At 43.4% G+C, this 22,228-nt stretch overlaps 1 protein-coding gene across 3 annotated transcripts in view; it reads right to left on the bottom strand.

The window, feature by feature from the left end:
* Nucleotides 1–987: 987 nt before the first annotated feature.
* The window catches only part of grin2ba (glutamate receptor, ionotropic, N-methyl D-aspartate 2B, genome duplicate a), a 65,638-nt gene continuing 44,397 nt past the window's right edge, over nucleotides 988–22,228 (bottom strand). For all 3 annotated transcript variants that reach the window (XM_088358130.1, XM_088358129.1, XM_088358128.1), the window contains 10 exons: nucleotides 20,615–20,729; nucleotides 19,085–19,293; nucleotides 18,749–18,920; nucleotides 15,392–15,545; nucleotides 14,821–14,946; nucleotides 13,130–13,359; nucleotides 12,891–13,051; nucleotides 12,428–12,615; nucleotides 10,233–10,471; nucleotides 988–8,046 (listed from right to left, as the gene is read on the bottom strand). In XM_088358130.1, coding sequence (XP_088214256.1) covers nucleotides 5,830–8,046; nucleotides 10,233–10,471; nucleotides 12,428–12,615; nucleotides 12,891–13,051; nucleotides 13,130–13,359; nucleotides 14,821–14,946; nucleotides 15,392–15,545; nucleotides 18,749–18,920; nucleotides 19,085–19,293; nucleotides 20,615–20,729 — 3,811 coding nt within the window. In that variant the 3' untranslated portion in view covers nucleotides 988–5,829. The remainder of the gene's footprint in view (nucleotides 8,047–10,232; nucleotides 10,472–12,427; nucleotides 12,616–12,890; nucleotides 13,052–13,129; nucleotides 13,360–14,820; nucleotides 14,947–15,391; nucleotides 15,546–18,748; nucleotides 18,921–19,084; nucleotides 19,294–20,614; nucleotides 20,730–22,228) is intronic.

The following is a 22,228-nucleotide window of genomic DNA, read 5'->3' as shown; positions in this document are numbered from 1 at the left end:
AGAATGACAGATCATCTTGCACGAACACCGAGCGGCTATTTCAGTGCAGCCAATCCCAGAGCGTCTCCGACATGAAAAATACGCGGCCTGATCTGCTTCGTGATTCAGTTTTTTGACTAGAGGTGGATTCAAAATGGCACGAGGTCAAAGCGGCGTCACGAAAAGCGCTAATTACTCACACTTTGCATCTTCGCTAAGCTTCAAAGATGACTAATGAACATCTGGTGTTTTTACATCCTGCTTAAAAAAGGATTTTGAACACTCGTCAGCTTTGATTGACTCTGGAATGTTTGGCTTGTATTCTTTACGGAGCGCCCTGCTTATTATTCATACATTTAAATATATTTGCAAGTGCTACAAGTGAAATACTTGTGGCAACAGAATAAACGTCCTTCTCAATGTCATGTGGAGAAGACTGGAAGGTTTGCATCCTTCTGATTTTTCAACCTGACATTATCTCAACATCCTCTGCCGAAGATAGGAGCAGGAATATTCCTGTTGCCGAGCAAGGAGAAGGCAAGAGCAGCATGAGGGCAACTCTGAGTGGCCTGGATGGCATCACACAAAGCTTTGTGGAGTGCCAGCAGCAATGTGGATGGTGGAGGGGATGGACCCAGACCCACCCGCTCCACCATATGGCCATGTTTCTGTCCTCTGCTCATCTATTAGTGAGTATAAATTAGCTTAATGTTAACATGTCATGAAAAATTCCATTGACATGCTAACATTTAGCAGATTTTACAAACTTGATATCCGAACACAAATGGTGCAACAACACATTTAGACTAACAAATATAACAAGCATTGATACTCACCGGCATTTATTCTTTATCCTCGTGAAGTGTTCTCCTTAAAGGGGAGGAATAATGAATGGCTTTCCCGTTCTATGAGGAAAAAGTGATTTGAGATACAACCATGGTCAAATAAAACTTGCATCTCAAGACAATGACAATAAAACATTTAGAAGCTTAAAAAGACTCCGCACCATTTGCATGAAACTTATAGCATTTTATTATTAATACTCAACACATTTTGTTCATGTACAAAGAGAAAGAATAGTCTTATTTAATTAAGCACTTATAATTGTAGGTGTTTATCCTTATTAGAAGTACCATAATAATGCATTTTTGCAGTTTTTGCCATGACATGATTAATTTTTATTGAGATTACTTTGATTCCATAGAAAAAAGTTAATGTATTCTCTAATAGTATTTACACAACCTGTACAATATTTTTTATGCGTGTAATTTCCGTGATCATGATGTAAACATATTGGCATTATTTCAAAGGGCCACAACGAGAAAATTGTGGCCAAGAGCAAATTGAGTGTATAGAATTATGTATACAATTGATCATATTTTACATTTTGTCGAGACACAGTAAATTGAATCAGGTCGTGTATCTTTACTTGGAAATGAGTACTTTTGTAAACTCACTCCCCCCCCATGTGAAATACATTTAGTAGCAACCCCTTCTGCCACTTTTAGAAATTAGGACGATGGAGAAACAGAGCAGTTTTATCATTAATAAAAATGATATGCATTTGTATAAATTAGCACGCACACCCCCAACAACAAAACATCAAATGTTAGCAAAGATATTCTGCAAAAAAAAACTTGGGAGGATAACATTAGTATGATGTAAAACTAGTATCACAGTTTAAGTCTTCCTGGCTGCATGTGATGAAATGAAATCCGGTGCTAAACACCGAGGTGCTTTTTACAAATACGGCTGACAAAGATCATTCCGAACAATCCCGTCCCAAAACATATTTTAACTGACGCCTGTCATCCGCTTGTCATGGATGTCAGCTGGAGGGGGGGTGAGATTTACATCCGCCAGCTCCAGGATGTTCCCGTAACTCAAAGCAAGCTCAACCTTGTGTTGTAAAAAATAAAAAGGTGACACAGTGTTTTTTTCTAAACAGGAACCCTCTTAAAATGTTTTGGCATGATTGTGTGCAGAGAAGCCAGGCTGGGACCAATTTGGGTTGAAGGGAAACAAAAAGATGTGATGAGGCATCTTACTCACTGTCCAACTGGCAGCAGTGCTCAATGATGGTGTGTGTGTGTATCCTGACTTTCCAAACAATAGCCGTAGACGAGCCCTCACTAGCCTTTCATGGCAACGGCACAAAGGTGACTTTGTTTGGTCATGGGCCTATTGCAAATAAGGAGGAGAGATGCATCGTAATGTGGAAAAAACTTTTTAGGCCACCACCAAATTTGTTGTACTGTCCATCCTTCCATTTTGGAGTTATATGAAAAGACTACAGGGGGAGGGGAGGGGGGGGAGATGCATTTAGCGTCTATTTAGTTAGCTTTTTGCACAAATTAGCCAATGGCAGGTCATGTATTCATGCTTGTGTTTTTGTCTTGGCACAAATGTAATAATAATAATAATAATCATAACTTGGTTAACTTAAATCTACAGAACAACATGATTAAAATGATATAAAACATCTTTGCAATCAGTAATGGCTTTAAGGTAGCAACAGTTTAAATGTTAAGGTTTCAAGAATTAAAAAAAAATATTGCCCATCTGTCTCATGCATAGCCGGCTAAATAAACCAGATTGGATTTCCTTACAGAATTATGAAAACAACAAATTTAATGATGGTCTAAGAATTTTGTGCAATACAATTATGCACAGCCCATGTACTGTATATTTTCGATTTGTTAATCAAGCATTTGGATTGGAAAGCAAATGGGTGGGGGGAAAAAAATCCAACTCCCAAGTTCATAGTGTCAGTCTACTAACCTGAGCTCAAATAAATCAACAGTTGACTCTTGGCAAGCAAAAAAAAAAGCAAATACTTTTGATAAGGGGTTGCACCAATGCATTTCAATTTCAAATCAATCCCTTTTCCACGTTATTGTGCCGAAAATTCTCAGCAACATTAACAGCATCAGTGTGCACTTGTGTGTTCTACACACATACACAAATTTATATACATACATCTTTCTTTACCACAGTGATATCTATCCCAATGATAAAGAGGGAACAGGATAGGCCGGGCCCACGATGGCTCTAAATTCTGTGTGCAATCACCATTAAAGCCCAGCTTCAAAAAAATGACCCCCCACCCCCACCCCACCCCTTCCTCCCCCGAACAGAACACAATGATTTCGTAAGATCTGAACAAGGATCGCTGCCTAAAATGAAAGCACACAATATGCTGCTTCTATCTTCAAATATCATACATGTAATATTGTATTATAGAAATGTGTCGAGCGAGAAAAAGCATGAAGTCTAGCTCAGCTTCAAAAGAGAGAATCTAACACAAGTCAAGGGAAACTTAGAGCTAAAACTAAATTGTCCCTCATTAATATCACCAGACGTGTACACCTACGCTAAATTATCAATTCCTCAAACACTTGAGCGAACATATGAAAAAAAAGGCGAAACCTTAACATAATCCAATATATTAAATCGGTAAACTATCGTAACACGAGTGTAAAACAAAGAGGTTGACTTCCATCGCTTAAAATGAGTAATGTTGGTGTTTCTGCACATTTTATCCGTCTAATTTTTTTTTTAAATTTTTTTAAATCAGTTTAATTCTTAAATTGCTGTAAAACTTGATGGAAAGTTACATCCTGTCTGTCTGTTTACTGTACAAAGTGAAAAGAGGTTCTGAATATACTATTTACAAGTAAAAGCTTAAACATACTAATGCCGACTCGGATGCCATCGTCAAAGTGTTACTTATTTTCTCGAGATTCCTACTTGCTTCTCAGATAACACTTGATCTGAAAATGTGTACATATAAAAATTCCAGAGATCTCAGTCTATTTATTCAGAGTCATGGTCGTATGGGTGGTGTATTGATTTAAGGCTAACAACTATCAATCTCACGATTACATTGTTATCTGTGAATTTATGAATAGTAATCAGCAAATCTGTGCGGGGAGGAAAAAAAAAAAGTGCTGTTATCATTAAATTGTGACTTGCATCATCCAACTCACGCAACACACACTCACCTATAACAGCGGTGCATTTAGATGAGGTTATAAGATAGATGTCAGCACTCTGCACACTCGGGCAGCTCCAATCTTGGCCGAGCACTCCTGCGCAATTTCTTGCAGCCCTTGAACTTCTGACACCGCCAGCTAATTGAAGATCAAACCTTTAAATAGCTCACTTTTTTTTTTTTTTGTATTCTGTACAGTAAGATGAGTCATTAGCAGACCTGTGAAGTGGGAGGGTGTGTGTGATGGGGGATGATAAGGCATGTCTACTGAGTGCCTGAACCTACAACAGGTAAAGGTCCTGTGCAATAATGAGGCTTCGCCAGCTTTAAGAAATAGAAAAGAAAAAAAAAAAAATTATCTACATCAGTCAAAGCTGATACCTCAGCGACCGTTCTTCTGCTCAACGTATTATGACTATCATTGATTTCCCCCCTCAGTTGAATTTTGCCATCCGGGCCCGCAAACGCGACAGATGTTGGGACACTAGTGAGAGGCCAAACGGGTGGTGACTATTACCATGTAACCTGAATCAAAAAAGAAGCGAAGTAGAAAGGCCGCCGTGCTGTGAAGTGGGCCACTGCCAGACAGTGTGGGACATCCTGAATAGAACTGGCGTACAGGTTCATAAAATCATTTTTACGAAGTTATAAAACTCTGCAGCATCTTGTATCTAAACCACTGCCAGGCGGATTCTCCAACCGCTTGTAATTTTTTTTTTTTTTTTACTGCAGTTTTTTTGTCCTACGTGAAGAGAACACCAAGTAATGGCGCCGTTGCGTGACCATGTGAACAGGAGGACACTTCCATTGGAGACCATTAAGGCACGTCCTTTTCTCTCAGCTTCTGCAGCTTTCAGGCTCTCAACAATTTGAAACATCTCGAAACAAAGTATGAGTCTTTAAGATCCTTTTTTTCCCGTAAGGAGAAAATATGTACTGTGAAGTAAAACATCCTACAGGTAACTAAAGAAGTTCAGTCTTTGCTGGCTTGGAGGTTGAAGAACCCGGCCAGTACTCAAACGGGGATGGAATATCACATCAATTAAAAATAAAGCATTTAAAAAAAAAAAAAAATTATAAGCAGTGTTAACACAATCATTGTTGTTATTCACAATGTTATTAATATTATTGTTGATCTTATACCCTGTTTTTTTTTCTTTCGAGAAGAATATCATCATTCATGATTGTATTTCTTTTGGTGTCGGGGGAGGACGAGGAAAAGGGAGGAGAACAAAAGTTTAAGAGGAGTGGTGGGGGGGGGGACAAGTCATCCGTGTTGCCACTCCATCAAGGCGACAATGTCTTCTTGGAGCCCAGATGGGCCGCTCGCTCGCTAGCGCCGCCCGCCCGCCGATCTCGCAGTCTTCCCTCGTAAGCGCTCAGCGGGAGCTCTCGGGCTGCCGTCGAATCTCACCAGCGCTCACACGTCCGATATCAAATTAAGATGAGCGATAATGGCCGACCGCGGCTTCACCGGTGGATGAAATGCGAGGCTTGAGCTGAGTGCATTTTCCCAGTTTTTGTTTTTCTAAACTGCGACTGGACATAAAAGTAGAGTAGCTTTGGCCATTTGTGAGAGAGGGGTCACCCCCCTCCCCCCCGTCTCACCAAAGGTGTCCTGATTTTTAGTGTTTACCAAGATTTGCTTGCAAAATATAGATTTTTCTATTACTCAAGTTTGCATCCTGTTTCTGACACCACGTTTGGCTCTCGCCTTGCTTATCTTAAAGTCCAGTCTCAGTATGGGATAGAGATGCAGTGTGTGTGTGGACAGTGTCTTTAAAAACATCCCTGATCTCCTAACACACCTAACACAACTCTATTCCACGCCAAATCCCAAATCCAGTCTCGGTCTCTCACACGTCCGATTCGATACTGGAGAGTTTCTCGTAGACGTGGCCGTTGCTTCCGTTGAAAGGTCGCGGCGGGCCCACCCCCAGCATGGAGCCGTGGTGGTTGAGTCCACCCAGGCTGAGTTCTTTCGGGAACCGCGGGGACACATTGGACATTGGCGCGGCGGATGGCGGCAGATAAGACGTGGTGCTCAACTGGCTTCTGAAGTCACTTCGGCTGTTTTTGGCAACCTGTTGCTGCTGCTGTTGCTTTTTCATGTAATATTGTTTGGCTCCGTGCATCAGACATTGATCGTCATCAAACGTGGGTATAAAGGGGTTCTGGTTTACCCGGTCCGGATAAAGCGATTTGGATAAAGAGAATGCCGCCCCGCCGCCACCTTCCATCAAAGACCTGTCCCTGTCTCTCATGTCTCTCTCTCCGACGGAGCGACGATGGAGGCCCTCGCCTCCTCGGAACAGCCCCCCGAATCGGCCGTCACCTCCATAAAACGAAGGGTCACGGTCTCTTTCCCGTTCCCTCTCGGAACCCCCGTGACGCTCAAATATGTGCGCAAAGGGGCTCGTGCCTTCCATGTAGCGCTCCTTTTCCTTCAAGCTAACGCTTCGGGGAGGTGGTAGCATGCCTCCCATACCCGGAGCACCCATCCCACCAACTCCTCCCATACCTCCCATCATGCTCCCCATGCCGCCCGAGTCGTCCTTCTGAAGGTCAACAAAGGCGTCATAGGAATGCTGCCGCCTGAGCGGCTTGCCGAATCCGCCGCCCTTCCTCCTCTGCTGGGCTTGCGATGGCGGCTGGGAGATTGGAGCCCCACCTTTCCCTCCACCAATCTGTTCCAAGAGGTGGTTGTTGTCCTCGCTGATGTCGTAGAGGTTTCCCGTCTTTTTGCAGCCCTCGCAGCGCATACAGGTCGCTGAGCTCGGGCGGCTGCTTCCTCCGCCCCCCGAGGAACCGCAGCTCATACCGCCACCGTAGCCTCCGTGCATGGACATCTGCTTCATTCCTCCTCCGGACCGACAGTTCCTGCATTCCCATTCTCCGCCCGCCAAGCCAGATCCACCGCCACTTTTTGAGTCCGACTTTTTGGGTTTGCCCTTGAGGAAGTCCTCCACCGGAACCAGAGAAGTGCAAGTTGGTACTCCGCCGTCCCTATTTCCAGTGCCCTCAGTCAGATCGACATGTTCCCATTGAGGGACGCCCTCTTTTGGACGGAATTGGTCCAAATAAAAGTCCCTCACGCTTTCCTTTTCTCTGAAGAGATAGTTTGTGTCGTTATTCCCTCCTCGTTTCCGTTCCGATGGCAAAGGTGGCGGTGAGGCCGAGCGATGGTTGTGGTAGTGGTGGTGGCTTATGTGGTACGGCTTTCTCCTGTAGCCCAGCTCGATCTCATCCAGCTCACGTCTGGACTTGGCAGAGGCCGGCCTCTTTTTCAAGCTATCGCGGTATTGTTTGCGCTTCTTGGCATTTCCTTCCAGGTTCCCGTAGGTCACCGTGTGCGTGGAAATATCAGAGACGTCCGATCGGATATTCCCATCATCGTCCCCTCTCCCTCCGCAGTACGTCGGACCGGGGATGTAAGTGGAACTGGAGGCTCCTCCCTTGAACGAAAACTTCCCGTACAAGTCAGGAAGGCCACTCTTAAATCCTTGGCCTGAGGGCGGAGTCTGTCCGGACAGAAGGTCAAACTTGCTCATGTTTCTGTGGGTCAGCGCCGAGCAGGGTTGGGTGGTGAAGATGGGCGGCACCCCGCCTCCGAGGCTGTCGCAGTCAAACATGCCGCCCTCCAGGGAACTGGCACTGCCCAAACTATGGGGCCTGTTGGCAGGTGGTCCACTGAGCCCAAGTGTGGAACCGTGATGGTGCAGGTAGTGGTCCTGGTACAGATTACTATCCTTCATGTGGACGTTACCAAACGTCCTCTCCACCTCACTGATGTAATCGCTGAACATGTTATCATCCGGTAAGTACGGCGGCTTGCAGTCCGAGTGTCCCGCCAGGCTGCGTCTGTGTTCCGAGATGTCGTAAACGGAGGATTCGCGTCGAATGAAGTCCAGAGCGCTGTGCGGCGAGCCGTTCACCCCGGAGGCCATGTTCTTGGCCGTGCGTAACAGGCGCAAGATGTTGGAATGAGTGTTGTTCATGGTGGCCGATGGCGAGTTCAACGCCGAGCTGCTTTTCTCTTCGATCTGCACGCCGTGAATACAGCTGTAGATACCCTGCGTGGCGAAAGAAGCGGCATTAGCGAGGGAAACGAGACGGTGACAAAAAGAGAAACGGATACATCATGCTAGAAGTCAAAGGTCACATGGCTTTTGAATGCTCTATTTTTTTTCCCACTTCCTCTTATGTACGACCCGCCTTCAATCAGATAAATTTGAAAATCCGACACTAACCTCACTAACAATCATTGCGAAGCTCGGTGTGAAAGCTCTTCTGCACGCAAATTGGCACCATTAGCGCACGCTAGCAAATGTCTGAGATGTTAATACGGATGAAATCAAATCTTTGAAATCACAGGTTTCATATGCGGCAGCTGCTCTTTGACAAAATGGACTACTTTGCTGCTGGCCCTTTTATTAAAGTAGCTGATTATTTGGGCAGGCTCGGCAAATAGCAATAACAGTGATCTTTTTTTTTTTTTTTTTCTTCTCGAGGGGATCACGGTAAAATCTATAAGTGATTAAGCTGGTACAGAGAGGCAGGAAATCAACAAATAACTAGCTGCTCACTGTGTACAAGTGCATATAAAATGCCGACAAGCACAAGATCATAATTTGCTTGATACACGATGCAAATGAAGGACGACAGGAGGGAAAAAGGGAGTAATTAACAACCCTAATATATTTATTGTTCTAAATTCCCAAATCGATATTTTTCATTAATTTGCAGGTTGGGGACTCGAGGAACAGGTAGCCCGCGGGAACAGGCTAGCAAAGGCGCTAACCGACCGTGAAGTCACGTGATGCCCACCAAGGGTGACAGATGACTCATTTTCTCCACGCCCAAACTCAAATGTTAATTGCAGCAATAATAATATTTATTGGATTAAGCTGTGAAATTAGAAAAGCAGACAAAAAAAAGAAAAGAGTCAAGTCAATAGAAAGGACACAGTAGGTTCCGCGAAAATAAAAAGGTATAATTTCCACTGTCAGCTGTTTTACTAGGATTGCGATTTGCATATGCAAATGAATCGCTCAATGAATTCTTTTCCCCCTGAATATGTTTACATACAAATGATCTGGCTGCGTGTGTGGACTTTCATTTAGGTAGCAGCAGAAATGGAGGTAATTTGGGTCAAAAGAGAGCAATCAGTGAATGTTACGGGGAAACATAATGGCCCTCACATTGCGATTGTTCCCGTGGAAATGTTAATGCGGCAATCATAAAAACAAGTGCGCCCAACAGCCTGCGCGTAGAAATTTAATACAATGTCACCTGACATGTTCGCAGATGACATTTTATGTTCAGTCTACTAAAAAGTCGTGTCAGGCAGAAATGATTTGTTCAATGTTATTAAAGAGGATGTTAACAACATGAGTAGAATTTAATGAGAAACAATTCAGCGTGAAATTCTGCAATTAAAAAAGGAGAACAGGAAATATTGGCGCTACTAATACAGTGATTTTTTTTTTCTTGGTGAAATTTTCCTTTCAAAATATGGCACCATTTTAAAGAACAATTTATTGCGAAGAAATATTGTTACAAAACTAATTATCTATTTTCCTTACTTTTGTGCCGTTTCGTTGGACCGGTGGTTTAAAAACATAAATAACGAAATATGAGAAACCGGGATTGTTTTTCTGCGGCCCCGGTGCCATAGCAGCATATCAACGAGAAGGAGCGAGCCGCCGCCGCCGCCGCCGCTCGTGGACCTCTGCCGTAAATTATCCACGTGCGTTTTTTAGCCTGCAGCACTTCACCTTCAGAGGCACGCGGTGAATTACACCGCAGCCGTGTCAAAACTATTGGAATGCAAATCAAACACCTCGGGTGACTTTGCGATCGAGTAATCCACCTTCGACTGATTTTGAGTGATTTATTGATTTGGTCTCAATAGTTTGACAATATTTCATTTATGGATACCAGAATGGTCTTAGTAATAAAAAAAAAAGAAATATTATATTAAGCCAATCAAATTTTAGGGGGCCTAAGGCAGAGCCCTGGGGATTAACTGGTGTAAAGATGCAGCTATTTAAGGATGGGCTTGTTTGTATTGAGTACACACTATATGGTAATTTGCTGACATTTTCTTGTCATTTTTTTTTTTTGGATGAATAATGAATTAATGAATATTATGCTAACCTTTTTTGCATATAGGTCACACTTTCATTCCTGGGAATTTTAAAAGTTTGGTGAAGGATATATACAATTCCTTAATGAGGATGAAAAGTGTTAATCTCACCCTGCTGACGGAAAAGACAAGGCCAGGACGACCCGAGCAGACACCCATGAAGCAGAACCTCAGCTGCCAATAGAACCAGTGTTCGCAGATGAATGTGATGAGCGACAGTGCCATGGCGGCCCCCAGCATGTAGAAGACCCCCGCCATGTTGTCCACGTCCAGCTGGCTGGACATCACCTCATTCTTCTCGTGGTGGCAGATTCCCGTCAGCCACAGGGACTCCAGTTCCTCCATCTCACCTGGATGTGGTGAAACGATGGAGAAGAGGGGAAAGAAGAAAATGGAGGGAGGGAGGGAGGGCAACAACAAGGAGGAAAGGGGGGGGGGATCAAGATCAAACAGTCAGTTTGGGCCATGGCGCAATGATAAGCGGGGAATAGTTTTATAATTCATGAGGGAATGTGTGCGTGTGTGTGTCCGTGTGTGTGTGTTTTAAGTGGCAAGCAGAAGGGATGTGATGCAAGAACATGATGCCTGTTAGAGGACACCAGGGAAGAAGAGAATGATGCAACAGAAGAGGAGCGGGGGGGGAAAAAAGATGGCAGGAATATTTGGCTAAATTCTAAACTAACATTTGCCTGCTTTCTGGATGATATAGGATTTAAATAAATAGTCACATGTATTTTAAATAAATAAATACACATATAACTAAATAAATAAATACACAAATAAATACATATAAATAAATAAACATGTATTTATAAAGCCCGTAATCACAGAAATATCTCCACGTGTCTGATCATTTTCTAGGCCAACGGGAGGGGAAGCAAGTGGGGATGAGGCGTTGCAATGTCACATTGAAATCCAGAGCAAAGGGGAGACACGGCCGATTGGTTCTTGTCGTACTTTTGAAAGACATTGTTCAAACACACAAGAACAAACTCGTAGTACAACAAAAGGGAAAAAAAACAAATATTTGCCAGGTATTTTAAATAGTCAAGTGTGTCGCTCTTGTTTTAGGGTGATAAAAATAAAATCAACGCTCTTTTGTCATGTTGAAAGCGATGACCCAAATTCACACACACGAACAAACCTGGAAACCCAAACGCACGCAGGGTCGAAATACACCGGGAGCTATGCTGGCAACGCTAACTGGGACGCACGATAGTCGGCCCCGGAGGGTCCATGGTTCAGGAGCTGACATGATGGATGTTTTAGTGAATTTAGAAAAACCCAAAAACTAATTTAAACTATTACTGACACCATTACGAAAACATTTAAAACCGATTTTTTATTTTTTCAATTATCCTGATTGTCGGTCACTTTGCTGCAAGTCAATTTAATTTTTCCTCATCATCTGATATCGCCTTACCTTTACTTTTATGATCCATTGTGATAAAGGTTTGTAATATTAATGCAGATTTTATTATTCATTTTATTATTTACTTTTAGTTCACCATGTGTGTCTTTATAAAAGATTGTTTACTAAAAGGCTTAAGACACTTCTGAGTGGGTTCAATTTCCACTTTGTCTTTATGTACTCTGTGATTGACTGGCAACCTTTACAAGGTGCGGCTGGCCTTTTGCCTGAGGTCGGCTGGAATAGGCTACAGCTCTTTATGACCCGGTCCAAGCTAAGCAGTATAGTAAATGGATGGCTGCTAGGCTCCAAATATGTCCAATCCCCTGAAAACAGGGACTGAACTCAACCCACAATTAAATCGAATTTTCTTCCCTTTAGTCATTTGAAATCATAAACTATAATCCCCAAATGAGCAACCTCCGTCGGGTTACGAGTAGCAAAAAGATGTCGTCGGAAACCAAATAAAACCGCGAGCTGCGTTTTGCGCACAACCCAAAAACAATGCAGCGGCGGCGAGCAGACGGCTATAAATCCGACGTCACCTCTGAGTTGTGCTGAGGGGAGACGATAAATCCAAAAAAGACGTTTGATGTGCGATCACAATGAGCTAACGCTATCTCGCTTTTGAAACATTTAGAGAGTATTGGCTTGCAGTCATTCCAAGGTGTTAGGAGCTTTAATTTCCCTCAAGAGCTGTCTGAATCCTTCCTTCCTTACGGGGTCCGCCATAATCGTCTTATTTGAAAATTCAATGCGAGCGGATCGTTCAATAAATCAGAGCCTCCACGTGAACAATCTGCTCCCTTCGCTTATGATGTAAGGCGGATTGCCCTTGGTCCGCTCGGCGCATTGAGATGCGGACGGAAAACAGATGAGCGCCGCCGTGTCTCACCGTCTCCAAAGAGCTGCAGGATGGCCAGGTCCACGTGTCTCTTCCAGAGCGACTCCTTCTGGATGGCGATGCCGTAGCCGGTGGTGGCGAAGATGTAACCGCTGCCGATGGTCACCAGTTTGCAGCCCTCGTCTCTGCCGGCCATGTAATTCAGCACGGCCGCGTCATAAATGAAAGCGTCTAGTTTGCTAATGAAAAAAGAAGCAGCGGAAGAGAGATAGGGTTAGACTTAATTAGCACTTAGGAGCAAGACATCGCAGCTACAACATTCCAATTAACCTGCTAAATAGCACTAAGCTGGTGATAAGTGGAATAGACTTCCAGACAGTTTGCCATGGCTGAAGCGGCACACAGTGTGGTGAGAAGAAAAAAAAAAAACATTAAGTACAAAATGTGGAAAAAGGGGGCGGGTTAGGAATTGGTCACAGAGATGGTCATAATATTAGGTAGACCAAGATCTCACCCAGCTTTGAGGCTCTGAAGAGCCTCGTTGACATTTCTCTGATGAAACTTGGTCATGTAGGAATGCATCTCGGGATAGTTGTTCCTTATGTTCCTCTCCGTGCTCCCATTCGGGACCGTGCCGAACCGAAAGGGAGGCGAGAAGTCGTTGGGGCTTTGGAACTAAAGACGGAAAGCAGAACATCTGGAATTGTTCACGAGGAGCAAATGAGAAAGACGCAAATTAGACGACCGTCTTACCTTTTTGTCCGAGAGTCCCGTTACCTGGTCCACGTATTCCTCCTGGATCATGAAGGCAGCCAAGTTGGCAGTGTAGGAGGCCAGGAAGATGACAGCAAAGAAGGCCCACACTGAGACCATGATCTTGCTGGTGGTACCTTTGGGGTTCTGCACCGGCACAGAGTTGTTGAAGACCAGACCCCACAGCAACCAGATGGCTTTGCCGATGGTGAAGGATGGACCGTGCGGCTCTGAGGTCAAATACAGCCAACATTTACCGTTATCTGAAGTCAATGCGATGTTTCCTTAGCTTAATGCTAATAATGCTAACAAAAATAATAATAGTAGGAATTAATACTAATAATGCCAACAATAATAAAAAAATAATAAAAAAATAACAATAATAACAATAATAATAATAATAATAATAATAACATTTTATAGTCTTTTACCAGTTTGTTATGTTTGCCAAGCCAAACTGCAGTCAACATTAAAATGTGTTTAGAATAATTGTGTCCACAGTGTCCAGCGGCAACATAATATAAAAATCAGCTTGAGTAGATAAAACGCAAGTACTTGTCGTCATTTGCACGAGTTGAGTGACATGTCCATTTATTTGACACACGATCAACTCTATGGCGATTATGATCACGAATTGTGGCGTAATGAATAAACTATTTAATTAGTTCTGACTCATGAACTGAGAGCAGACTGTCTCCCTCTACTCATTATGGAGTGATATAGCAGTTGGATTGTAATGTCTGTGTGAGGAAGTGTGAACACGAGCGTGTGTGTGTGTGTGTGTGTGTGAGAGAGAGAGGGGACATGACAAGGAGGCAGACAGTATCCGTGCCCTCCATGTGGGTTTGCATTGTGATGTGGGGGTGGGGGGGGGCTTAGTCCATGGACAAACAGACTTTGTTGTGCCAAATGTTCTCTTTTGTAAAGTTTGTGAGAGAGTCAGTTACATAAGTGGAGTGGAGACTATGCAATCTGCAGCCATTGATATCCAGTATTGTTGTTTGGAGTCCTTTGTGTCCAAACTTCGATCTGTGTGATTCTAAACTCCTTTGGTGCAACATGCAGATAAAAAAAGGATGAGAACATCCTTACGTTATGCTGAAGTTGGAATGGAAAGAAGAGCGAGACAGATGTCTAAATATAGCCATGTGAGGTGGCCTCGCGGCTTGGAAGATCTGACACAAAACTAGCCCCCCTTTCGCTGTCAGTGCGAAGAGGAATTTTTAAGCAGCATGGAAATGTATGCAAATAACTTGCAAATGGACTGTGCGGAGGTAAGAGCACTGACGCCGCGTTGAAAGCGGAGCGCACAACACCTGTAAATGATGAAAAGGGCAAACGTGAAGGAGGAAGAGAAGGGGGGATGAAATAAGCAAGAGCTGCTGGTCTCCGTGTGGAGGCGGGCTTTGATATTTTTGCGCATGTCTCTAGCTCTCTGTACAAAATATAATGAATCACTTTTAATACTTATGTTATTTATTTATTTATTTTATTTTAATGATGTATATATATTTTTTTATTAATATTATTTTTTTTAATTTCATTTAATTTCATTTTTATACATTTTATTGGCGCTACTGTATAGTTGACGGCCGCTAAAAATGAACCATTCAAAACACACTAAGTGTCTCCAAGCGATGCAAACCGGCACGTCTTCTTTGTGCATGTTGATTTTGGGGGCGGAGCCTCACCTCTGCCGTCAGCCAGACAGCGGTTGTAGCCCACGGGGCTGAAGTACTCAAAAATGAACACGGCAAATGCTGACACCAGCAAGAGCATCACGAACATCATCACCCACACATCCGCGCTGAAGGGCTCTGGAGGGCAAGCCGGCAAAAAGAGAGAGAGAGAAGAGGGGAAGATGAAGGGAGTCGAGTGAGAGGATGGGTTGAGGGAGGCGGTTTGGACCCACAGTGATAAGAAAAAAAGACACCAAAGGGAGGTCGTGGGGAGCCAGAAATTTGAGGGGTGATGTTGAGAAATGAAGGGGAGAGTGTGAGAGAATGAAAAAAAAACAAAAAAAAAGCGAAAAGGAGATATGCAAGTATGGTGTGCCAGATTGAGAAAAGGAAGGACGAGTAGGAGAAATGAGTGGGAAGAAAAGGGCAGAGTGCAAGAAGAACAACACATGAATAAACTGGAATATAATATTTGACTGAATGCATTGCTATGTCCGGTAGTTTGATGACAATATCCAGAACAGAGAAGGAAAAAATAAAAATAATAATATTGCCCAGAACAGAGGCGAAAAAGAAAACTCACCTAAGAAGGCAGAAGGTGAAACGGTGCCGTTGCTACGGGAGACCATGACACTGATGCCGGTCTCGATGAATGGGACGGAGAAGTCGATGACCTCTGACCTTTCCTCGTTGATGGTCAAGGAACCGACGGCCATGTGGGCATTTTTTAATACCACCTGGACAATAGAGGATGGAGACTTTTTTTGTTCCGGATTTCAGACTTTATCGACCCGGGGTGTATATTTTGCATTTGCAAAAAAGTCTCATGGCACATAAACAAAGAAAAATGTCACAACAAATGGATACACAGGTTAATTATGTAACCTCAGCCATCTAGTGGAAGAGCATTTAATGGTTTCTGCCTGTCACTACGCATCGCTGGCATAGATTTATCGCATCAATTAAGCAGAATTGGATAATTTGCCGTGGCACACCTGATGATCTCTCATGGCACATTACAGTAATGTGTCACGGCACGCTGGTTGCCATCGAACACATGAACGTCTGTATAAATTAGGTCCAGGGAAAGTGGAAGAGGTGAGGACATTGGAAGGCATATGGATCAAAACGGTCAGCTCAAGAAATTAGAACTTAATTTCAGAAATTGCCTGTATAAAATATAAATCAGTCAGTTGTACGATAATAAAATCATAATGTACTAATAATCAACATTTTTTAAATCATATTTTAATGACATATAAAATATATATATTGTTTTTATCTGTGGTGTCATTATTTAAAAAATGATTCTAATATAAAAAATTGTGTGGTGTCATTAAAAAAAATAAAAAATCATGCCTGTTGTCGACGCTTCTGTTATTACCCCTGGAGATGAAAGATGTTCAATGATGTAATATATCAGGGGTAACTATTAGGTTTTTAGAGCTTAGACCTTGCAATCAGAGCGTAATAACAGCCGTCTAGACATCGATCACGCCACTGATATCCAGCAACCGCACAGAGCGAGTCAGCTTTAAATAAAAAAAAAAAAAAACTGGCTTCACTGCTAAAAATGAAGAAAAAAAAATGCAGTTGGTGCATAAAGTGTTATTTCTGAATCCAACATAGGATGTATCTTCTTTGGTTAAGATCTCCACTGCATCTGAAAGAGAGCTGATTGGCCCTCTAAAATAGACCAATCAAATCGCTGTTCTTATTTTGGCTCTCCTCAAATTGTTTGTAATGAAATATCTGTAATTAACAATTACAGTAGAGGGAGGTGGACTCTCTTATTGCCCATCAGGGGATGAGTGGAGGAAAAAAGTAGGTTATCACATTAGGTCAGAACTGCATCCCAATACCTGTCCTACTTCTCCGTAAAGGTATTATATTTAGCCCCCAATTTGTGTTAAAGTGGCCTGAGACTGGAGTTAATAAAGTGTGCATGAGTCAAAGCTCCAGTGTTTGTGTGCTTGTGCATGAGTGAGTCACGACTGAACCTTTGTTCCCCACCTGTGAAGCGGACGCTCACAGGCAGAAAGACAATCGACTCGGCCGTAGCCGTCCCGCTCGACGCCGTTTGTGTGTGTGTAGCGGCGAGTGTGTATTTGCAGACTTATTTGTCGGGAGGAAGCGTCGACGCGCATGTCCACCTGTGTGCCTAAACGCGTGAACGTCACCCCAGGGGAGAAGAAGAAGCCCGTGCAGCAGTGTACTCACTTCCCCTCTCTCTCTCTCTCTTTCCATTTGCTCTCTCCATCTCCCTCCTACGACATGTTCTCTCCGTGTTATGAAAGTGACCCATGTGGGTGTTATTGAGAATGAGTGAGCAAGGATGGGAGTTTGTGAGAGCGTCTCAGCTGGTGTGTGTCTTGGGTGGCCTAACTCATTATCTTATTGCCGAGAAGATTTGAGATGAAAAGTATGAATGGTAATGTAATCTCTGACACTTGCTGAAGTGAAGAAAAACTAGAAGCAATTATTGCACGCCTCCAACCACTCCCCCCCCCCCCCCTTCTCATTTTGATCTATTGTCTTATGAAAGTGTGACAAATTGTGTAAAAGGCCTTAAGTGATCTCGGAAAGTGTTGAAGAGCGTGCTGGGGCACGTCCCCCAAAATGTGTGCATGTGTGTGAGCAGCAGTCCAGATCTCAGTCCATTAAGAGTTTGAAATCTACTGTCATTTTGGCGACTTTCCAACTGGAGAAGGACAAAGATAGTCTACATCGGCCAGGGGATGCAACAGCATGGTGTGCATATGGTAAAAAAAAAAAAAAATAGAATAAAAATAAAATGAAAAAATATTTTTAAAATCTGCGTAAATGCAAATTTACCCAAGAAAACCTGAGAATATCCAAGGATCAACTGTGGTTTTAAGTTGTAATATTACCTTTCACCACTAGATGGCAGACATAGCTTAGGTGCGTTTATACCAGGTCTTGCTCTACATTACATGAGCGAGGAAAACTATTTTTCTGTGGCTTTTTTTAATGATATTTAATGACTAATACCTAATGATCAAATTAGATTTTTATGAAAAAAATAAAATATTTACAAGCATTAGGAAAACCTATAAGTTGCTCATCTCTGGCTTATATGCTTTTGTGTGTGTGTGCGCTTATGTGTGTATATGTGGGGGAGCAAAATAGCGAGTTTGACAAATGGCGCCTCCCCCCGATCCTAATGACCATTTATCGGTGAGGCTAGGAAGACGACAGCACATTATGACGCTTTTAGCAAGGGTGATGGCGTTTATTACAGGTGAGCCCACTTATAGCTCGGTGCACACTAAAGACAGCAGCCGGCCCAGCAGGGTAACTTAAATGGCTTTATATAATCGACTAAATGGGTCACTTTAATATAAATTGAATAGCAGGGGGGGGGGGGGATGGACACATTGTCAACGGTGCCCGTGACTTGTGAAGGTTATGCAGACTTGTGATGAGACACAGCTCCGTTTTCAACCTGTGACCTTTGAGCTGCTATTGATCTGCTTACTTTTTCCTTCATTACCAAACGACAGCAAAAGTGCATCTCGCTGTAGCGGGTTGATGTACGAGAACCGACAGCGAGCTTTGACCGGGACCGGGGTCTATTATGGGATGTTAAGAGCCCACTGACTGAATCGCTTTGGGCTGCTCAAAATTGAAGGTATGAAAACAAATTTCCATGAGGAAATTCATCCTTTTGACGGCAAAGCTAAATATAGAAGAGTTCATTTGGCCTTTGGGAGGAAAGGCAGACACTTTTTTTTTTTTTTTTTTTTTCACCTTCGCCCACACGTACATAATTGCAATTCTGGCCAGGTTTATTCAAACAAACAATGTCCGTACATTTCAGAGCAGGAAGGGCATTTTGGAATAAATAAATAAAAATCAGTGCTGGAGCTTTTCTCATAAAGCTGGAATCACATATTGGAAAAAGAAATAAACTCCTTACCTCTCCCACCATGCCGTTCCACGTTCCATTAATCTTCTTGCCATGCTTGCCGTTGGTAACCAGATACAAGTCGTAAGTAAACTTGACTGACTTGGCGATCTTCTTTAAGATGTCAATGCAGAAACCTTTACAGCATCTCTTGATGTAAATCCCCGACTCCTTGGTCTGATTCCTGCATATGTAGATGAAATTAGAATGATTTCCATTGCCCTCAGGCAAATGATGTAGTAATTAAACGGAGCAGAGTGGAGATTATTTAACCTAATTACAATTTTAGCATTAAATAAGCTCTATGTGAGCAAATCATTCGTTCGGGCGATCATTGCAACATCTCACAATGTTTTGATTTGTTTGCGGCAGGGCACGGTGTTCCTCATGCAAGTCCCGCTCAGCGGGTCCACGTCCTCCACGATGACGAAAGGAGCCTCCTCCAGCGTCACGATGGACAGGTGGTCATCTTCCCTGGTTGCAATCCCACCGTACAGTTCGTAGCGAGGCCACACGTGGTACTTCATCGAGAGGGAACCGTTCTCCCATTTGCCTACCTGTAAGGCGAAAAAATTAAAAATGGCCATTTAAATTGAGAAGCAACGAATGCCGAGACAGAAAATGGATGGAGTGGGGGAGTCACATGACCATCTGGCCATGGAGCTCATTCAGATGCAAACTGCTGCCTCCTCTGTGGAGGGAGGAGGGTCCAGCTGTACGGCTGAAGGACCGGGCCAAGCCCTCGTGGCTCTCCTCCAACCAAGAGTCATCAATTAGTCCATTTCCCCAGTTGCCGGTCACATGACGGCACTCTGCTGATGCCAGTTCCTTCAAGTGTACTTATGGAGAAGGAACCGGCTTTGGATCGTCCAATGAGAGGCCACGCGATGGGAATCGTAACAGGAACGACGGCACCGGGTTGTAGAGTCATCATTGCACTGCGGGGAACTTGGCGTGAACTTCGCTGAACATGAGTCAGAGTAATATAGACAAAGACGCAGATGGGGCGCTGAACATGACTGGACACTCTTCACACTCATTCAGAAGGTGCCAGAAAGGACGCTTGTAAGAGCTCGGAACTCATTAGGATCCACAAAAGCAGTTCAGATGGAAGTCAAGCTGAGAATTAAACATGAGTGAAAACGAGAGCGGGGGGGGGGGGGGGGGGGGGGTGAAGACAGCGAAGACAGAAGGGGAGACGCTCACCTTGTTCTCTGATCAGAGGACAGAATATAGATCGGAGCGGTAGAAGACGGAGAAATACAAAGAATGGAGAAGAGGAAGAGTCGTAGAAGTCAGCTATGAGGACGAAGAGGAGGAGGAGGCGGGTTCATGCAGTAACTTTACAGGTGCCGTTTTGGGTTCCTTTTAGGATGTGACAGCCACATCTGGATTTTCTCCATCACTTAAAGAATTTTTTCTTTATTGTTTTATGATTATAATTCAATTTGCACAGTTCCAAGATTTGATGGAAAAAAAAAAAGTCAGGGGCCTTTAAGTTGGTCATTCCTTTTCTTTTCAAAACACCCTAAAAATAAAAAATGAAATGACATAAAAGTGACAGGGATGGGGGTTGCTAATTAGCAGCTTTGGCAAATATTCATTCAGAAGCTCCACTTCGGAGCGTGTGCCGCATGCAGCGTGCTGCTCAAAGGCACCTTGACCAATCTGATCATATCTAATCAGTATGGCGCCTGGAAAGCTTTGGGCTTAAAACGCTTGAAAACTCCAAAACGTGATGATGAGCGAATCAGATCTTTGTCTCCGCATCAGCCGCTCCAATCACTAAACTAACTCACTTTCTGTCTCATAATTAGAACACAGGAGCATTTAAGTTTGTTTGCTTTTGCAAATTTAAAAAGTCCACGACAAACTTACCCTGTCCCACTGTCTGTCCTTATTGAGCAGAATGATGACCAGCTTGGGGTGCATCTGGTAGCCATCTTCACTGAACGACAGATTTCGGCCCTCAAACGTCACATTCATTAGGTACCTGAATGTAGAAAACCAAATGAGATTTTATTCTTATTATTTGAGTGTATTTTACAAACTCAACCGACAATTCATTCAGTGCCATTGACGGTTATAGATGTCAAAGATATCAACTGGGTCGGCGGTGAATGAGTTAATTAAAAAGCCGCATCCACAGTGGGAGAGTACAAAAAATAAAAAAACACTGCCAAGAGTGCGATATGCTGATAGAGAAGCAGCAGTTCCATCACACAAGGGGAAACAAATGTCAAGAACAAAAAAAAAAAAAAACACACAAATTGATGGTTGTCACACATTGCTCCCCTTTATTTATCTCCCATTCTTTTTTTTTTCCTGAATGCATCAGCAGGTTGCATTGCGTCACACGCCTAGTGATGTCACACTATTTACGTAAGCGAAAAAGCTAATCGCCATCCTGATTTCACACCCCGCTTGAAAAGCACAAGCCAGACGAGGATTTACTGTCCCACATTGTACCGTGACAAGCTGAACTCCGCTTGAGCTCGCTGGAGTTGAGGTCTGCTCAGGGACATCTGAATTGCACGCACAAAAATATACAAATATCATTTTTTTTTACACTTTCTACTAACAGATCCTCAAATTAACACCAAAGAAATCCCTCACCGGAATGAAGAATGCGCTATGCAGTATGTCTGCTTCTGTCAGTGTGTGTGTGTTTGTGTGGCGGAGGAGCAGAAAGCCAGCATTGTTCCTGTCAGGTGAAATAATTTCAGCTCCACACACACACTCATGTTGCGATTATAGTGAACGTGCGTGGGTGTGTGTAAGAGTGTGTACATGGGAACATTTGTCTCCAATCACACACACAGCCACACACACTCCTTTTGAAAGTGTGTCCTTACATGACAACCGGAATGTGCTCAAGCATGGAGTCGAAAACTCTAACGGTTCCTCGGAGAGATATAAACAGGCAAAAAAAAAAAAAAAACACTCTTTCTGGATTCTTTCGCTCTTCACCCTTTACTCTCGGTCTCGCCAACCCTCCTCTGTGACAGTTTCCATGGAAACGTTCTACCTCATAACCATGGCTACCGTATATACTGTATGTAGATGAAATATGGACGAGAGGAGAAAAATCAATCCATCCATCCATCGCATCGAGATTAGATTTACAGACTGGAATGTTTTAGCCAATCATCCGGCAATTATGCTAATGCTAGCATATTTATTTGATTTCCTGTATTAATAATTGATCTTTTCGAGCGGGATAACAACGTTCCGTGTGTCCTGCACATGGCCCCATCCCACAGAGCTTTGGCACCGATACAAAGTGCATAGAATAAATCAGAGGCCATTTGCAAAATGACTTGACGCCGTGGCCCCTTTAATCTTGGCCGATTGGTACAAACCATCATGCACGAGGGAGGGGGGGGGTTATTGTTTGCAATGGCATGTTTGCGACACCACACCTCCCTGCCAGCGGTAACACAAGCATATGTGTGTTGCCATGGCACCCACAACCACTGCGACTTCCGAGCC

The sequence above is a fragment of the Syngnathus floridae genome, chromosome 17, assembly GCF_059516105.1.
Source record: "Syngnathus floridae isolate MCC-2025c chromosome 17, RoL_Sflo_1.0, whole genome shotgun sequence".
NCBI lineage: Eukaryota > Metazoa > Chordata > Actinopteri > Syngnathiformes > Syngnathidae > Syngnathus > Syngnathus floridae.
Note: the sequence above shows the minus strand (reverse complement) of the source record. Positions and strands in the feature narration are given on the sequence as shown.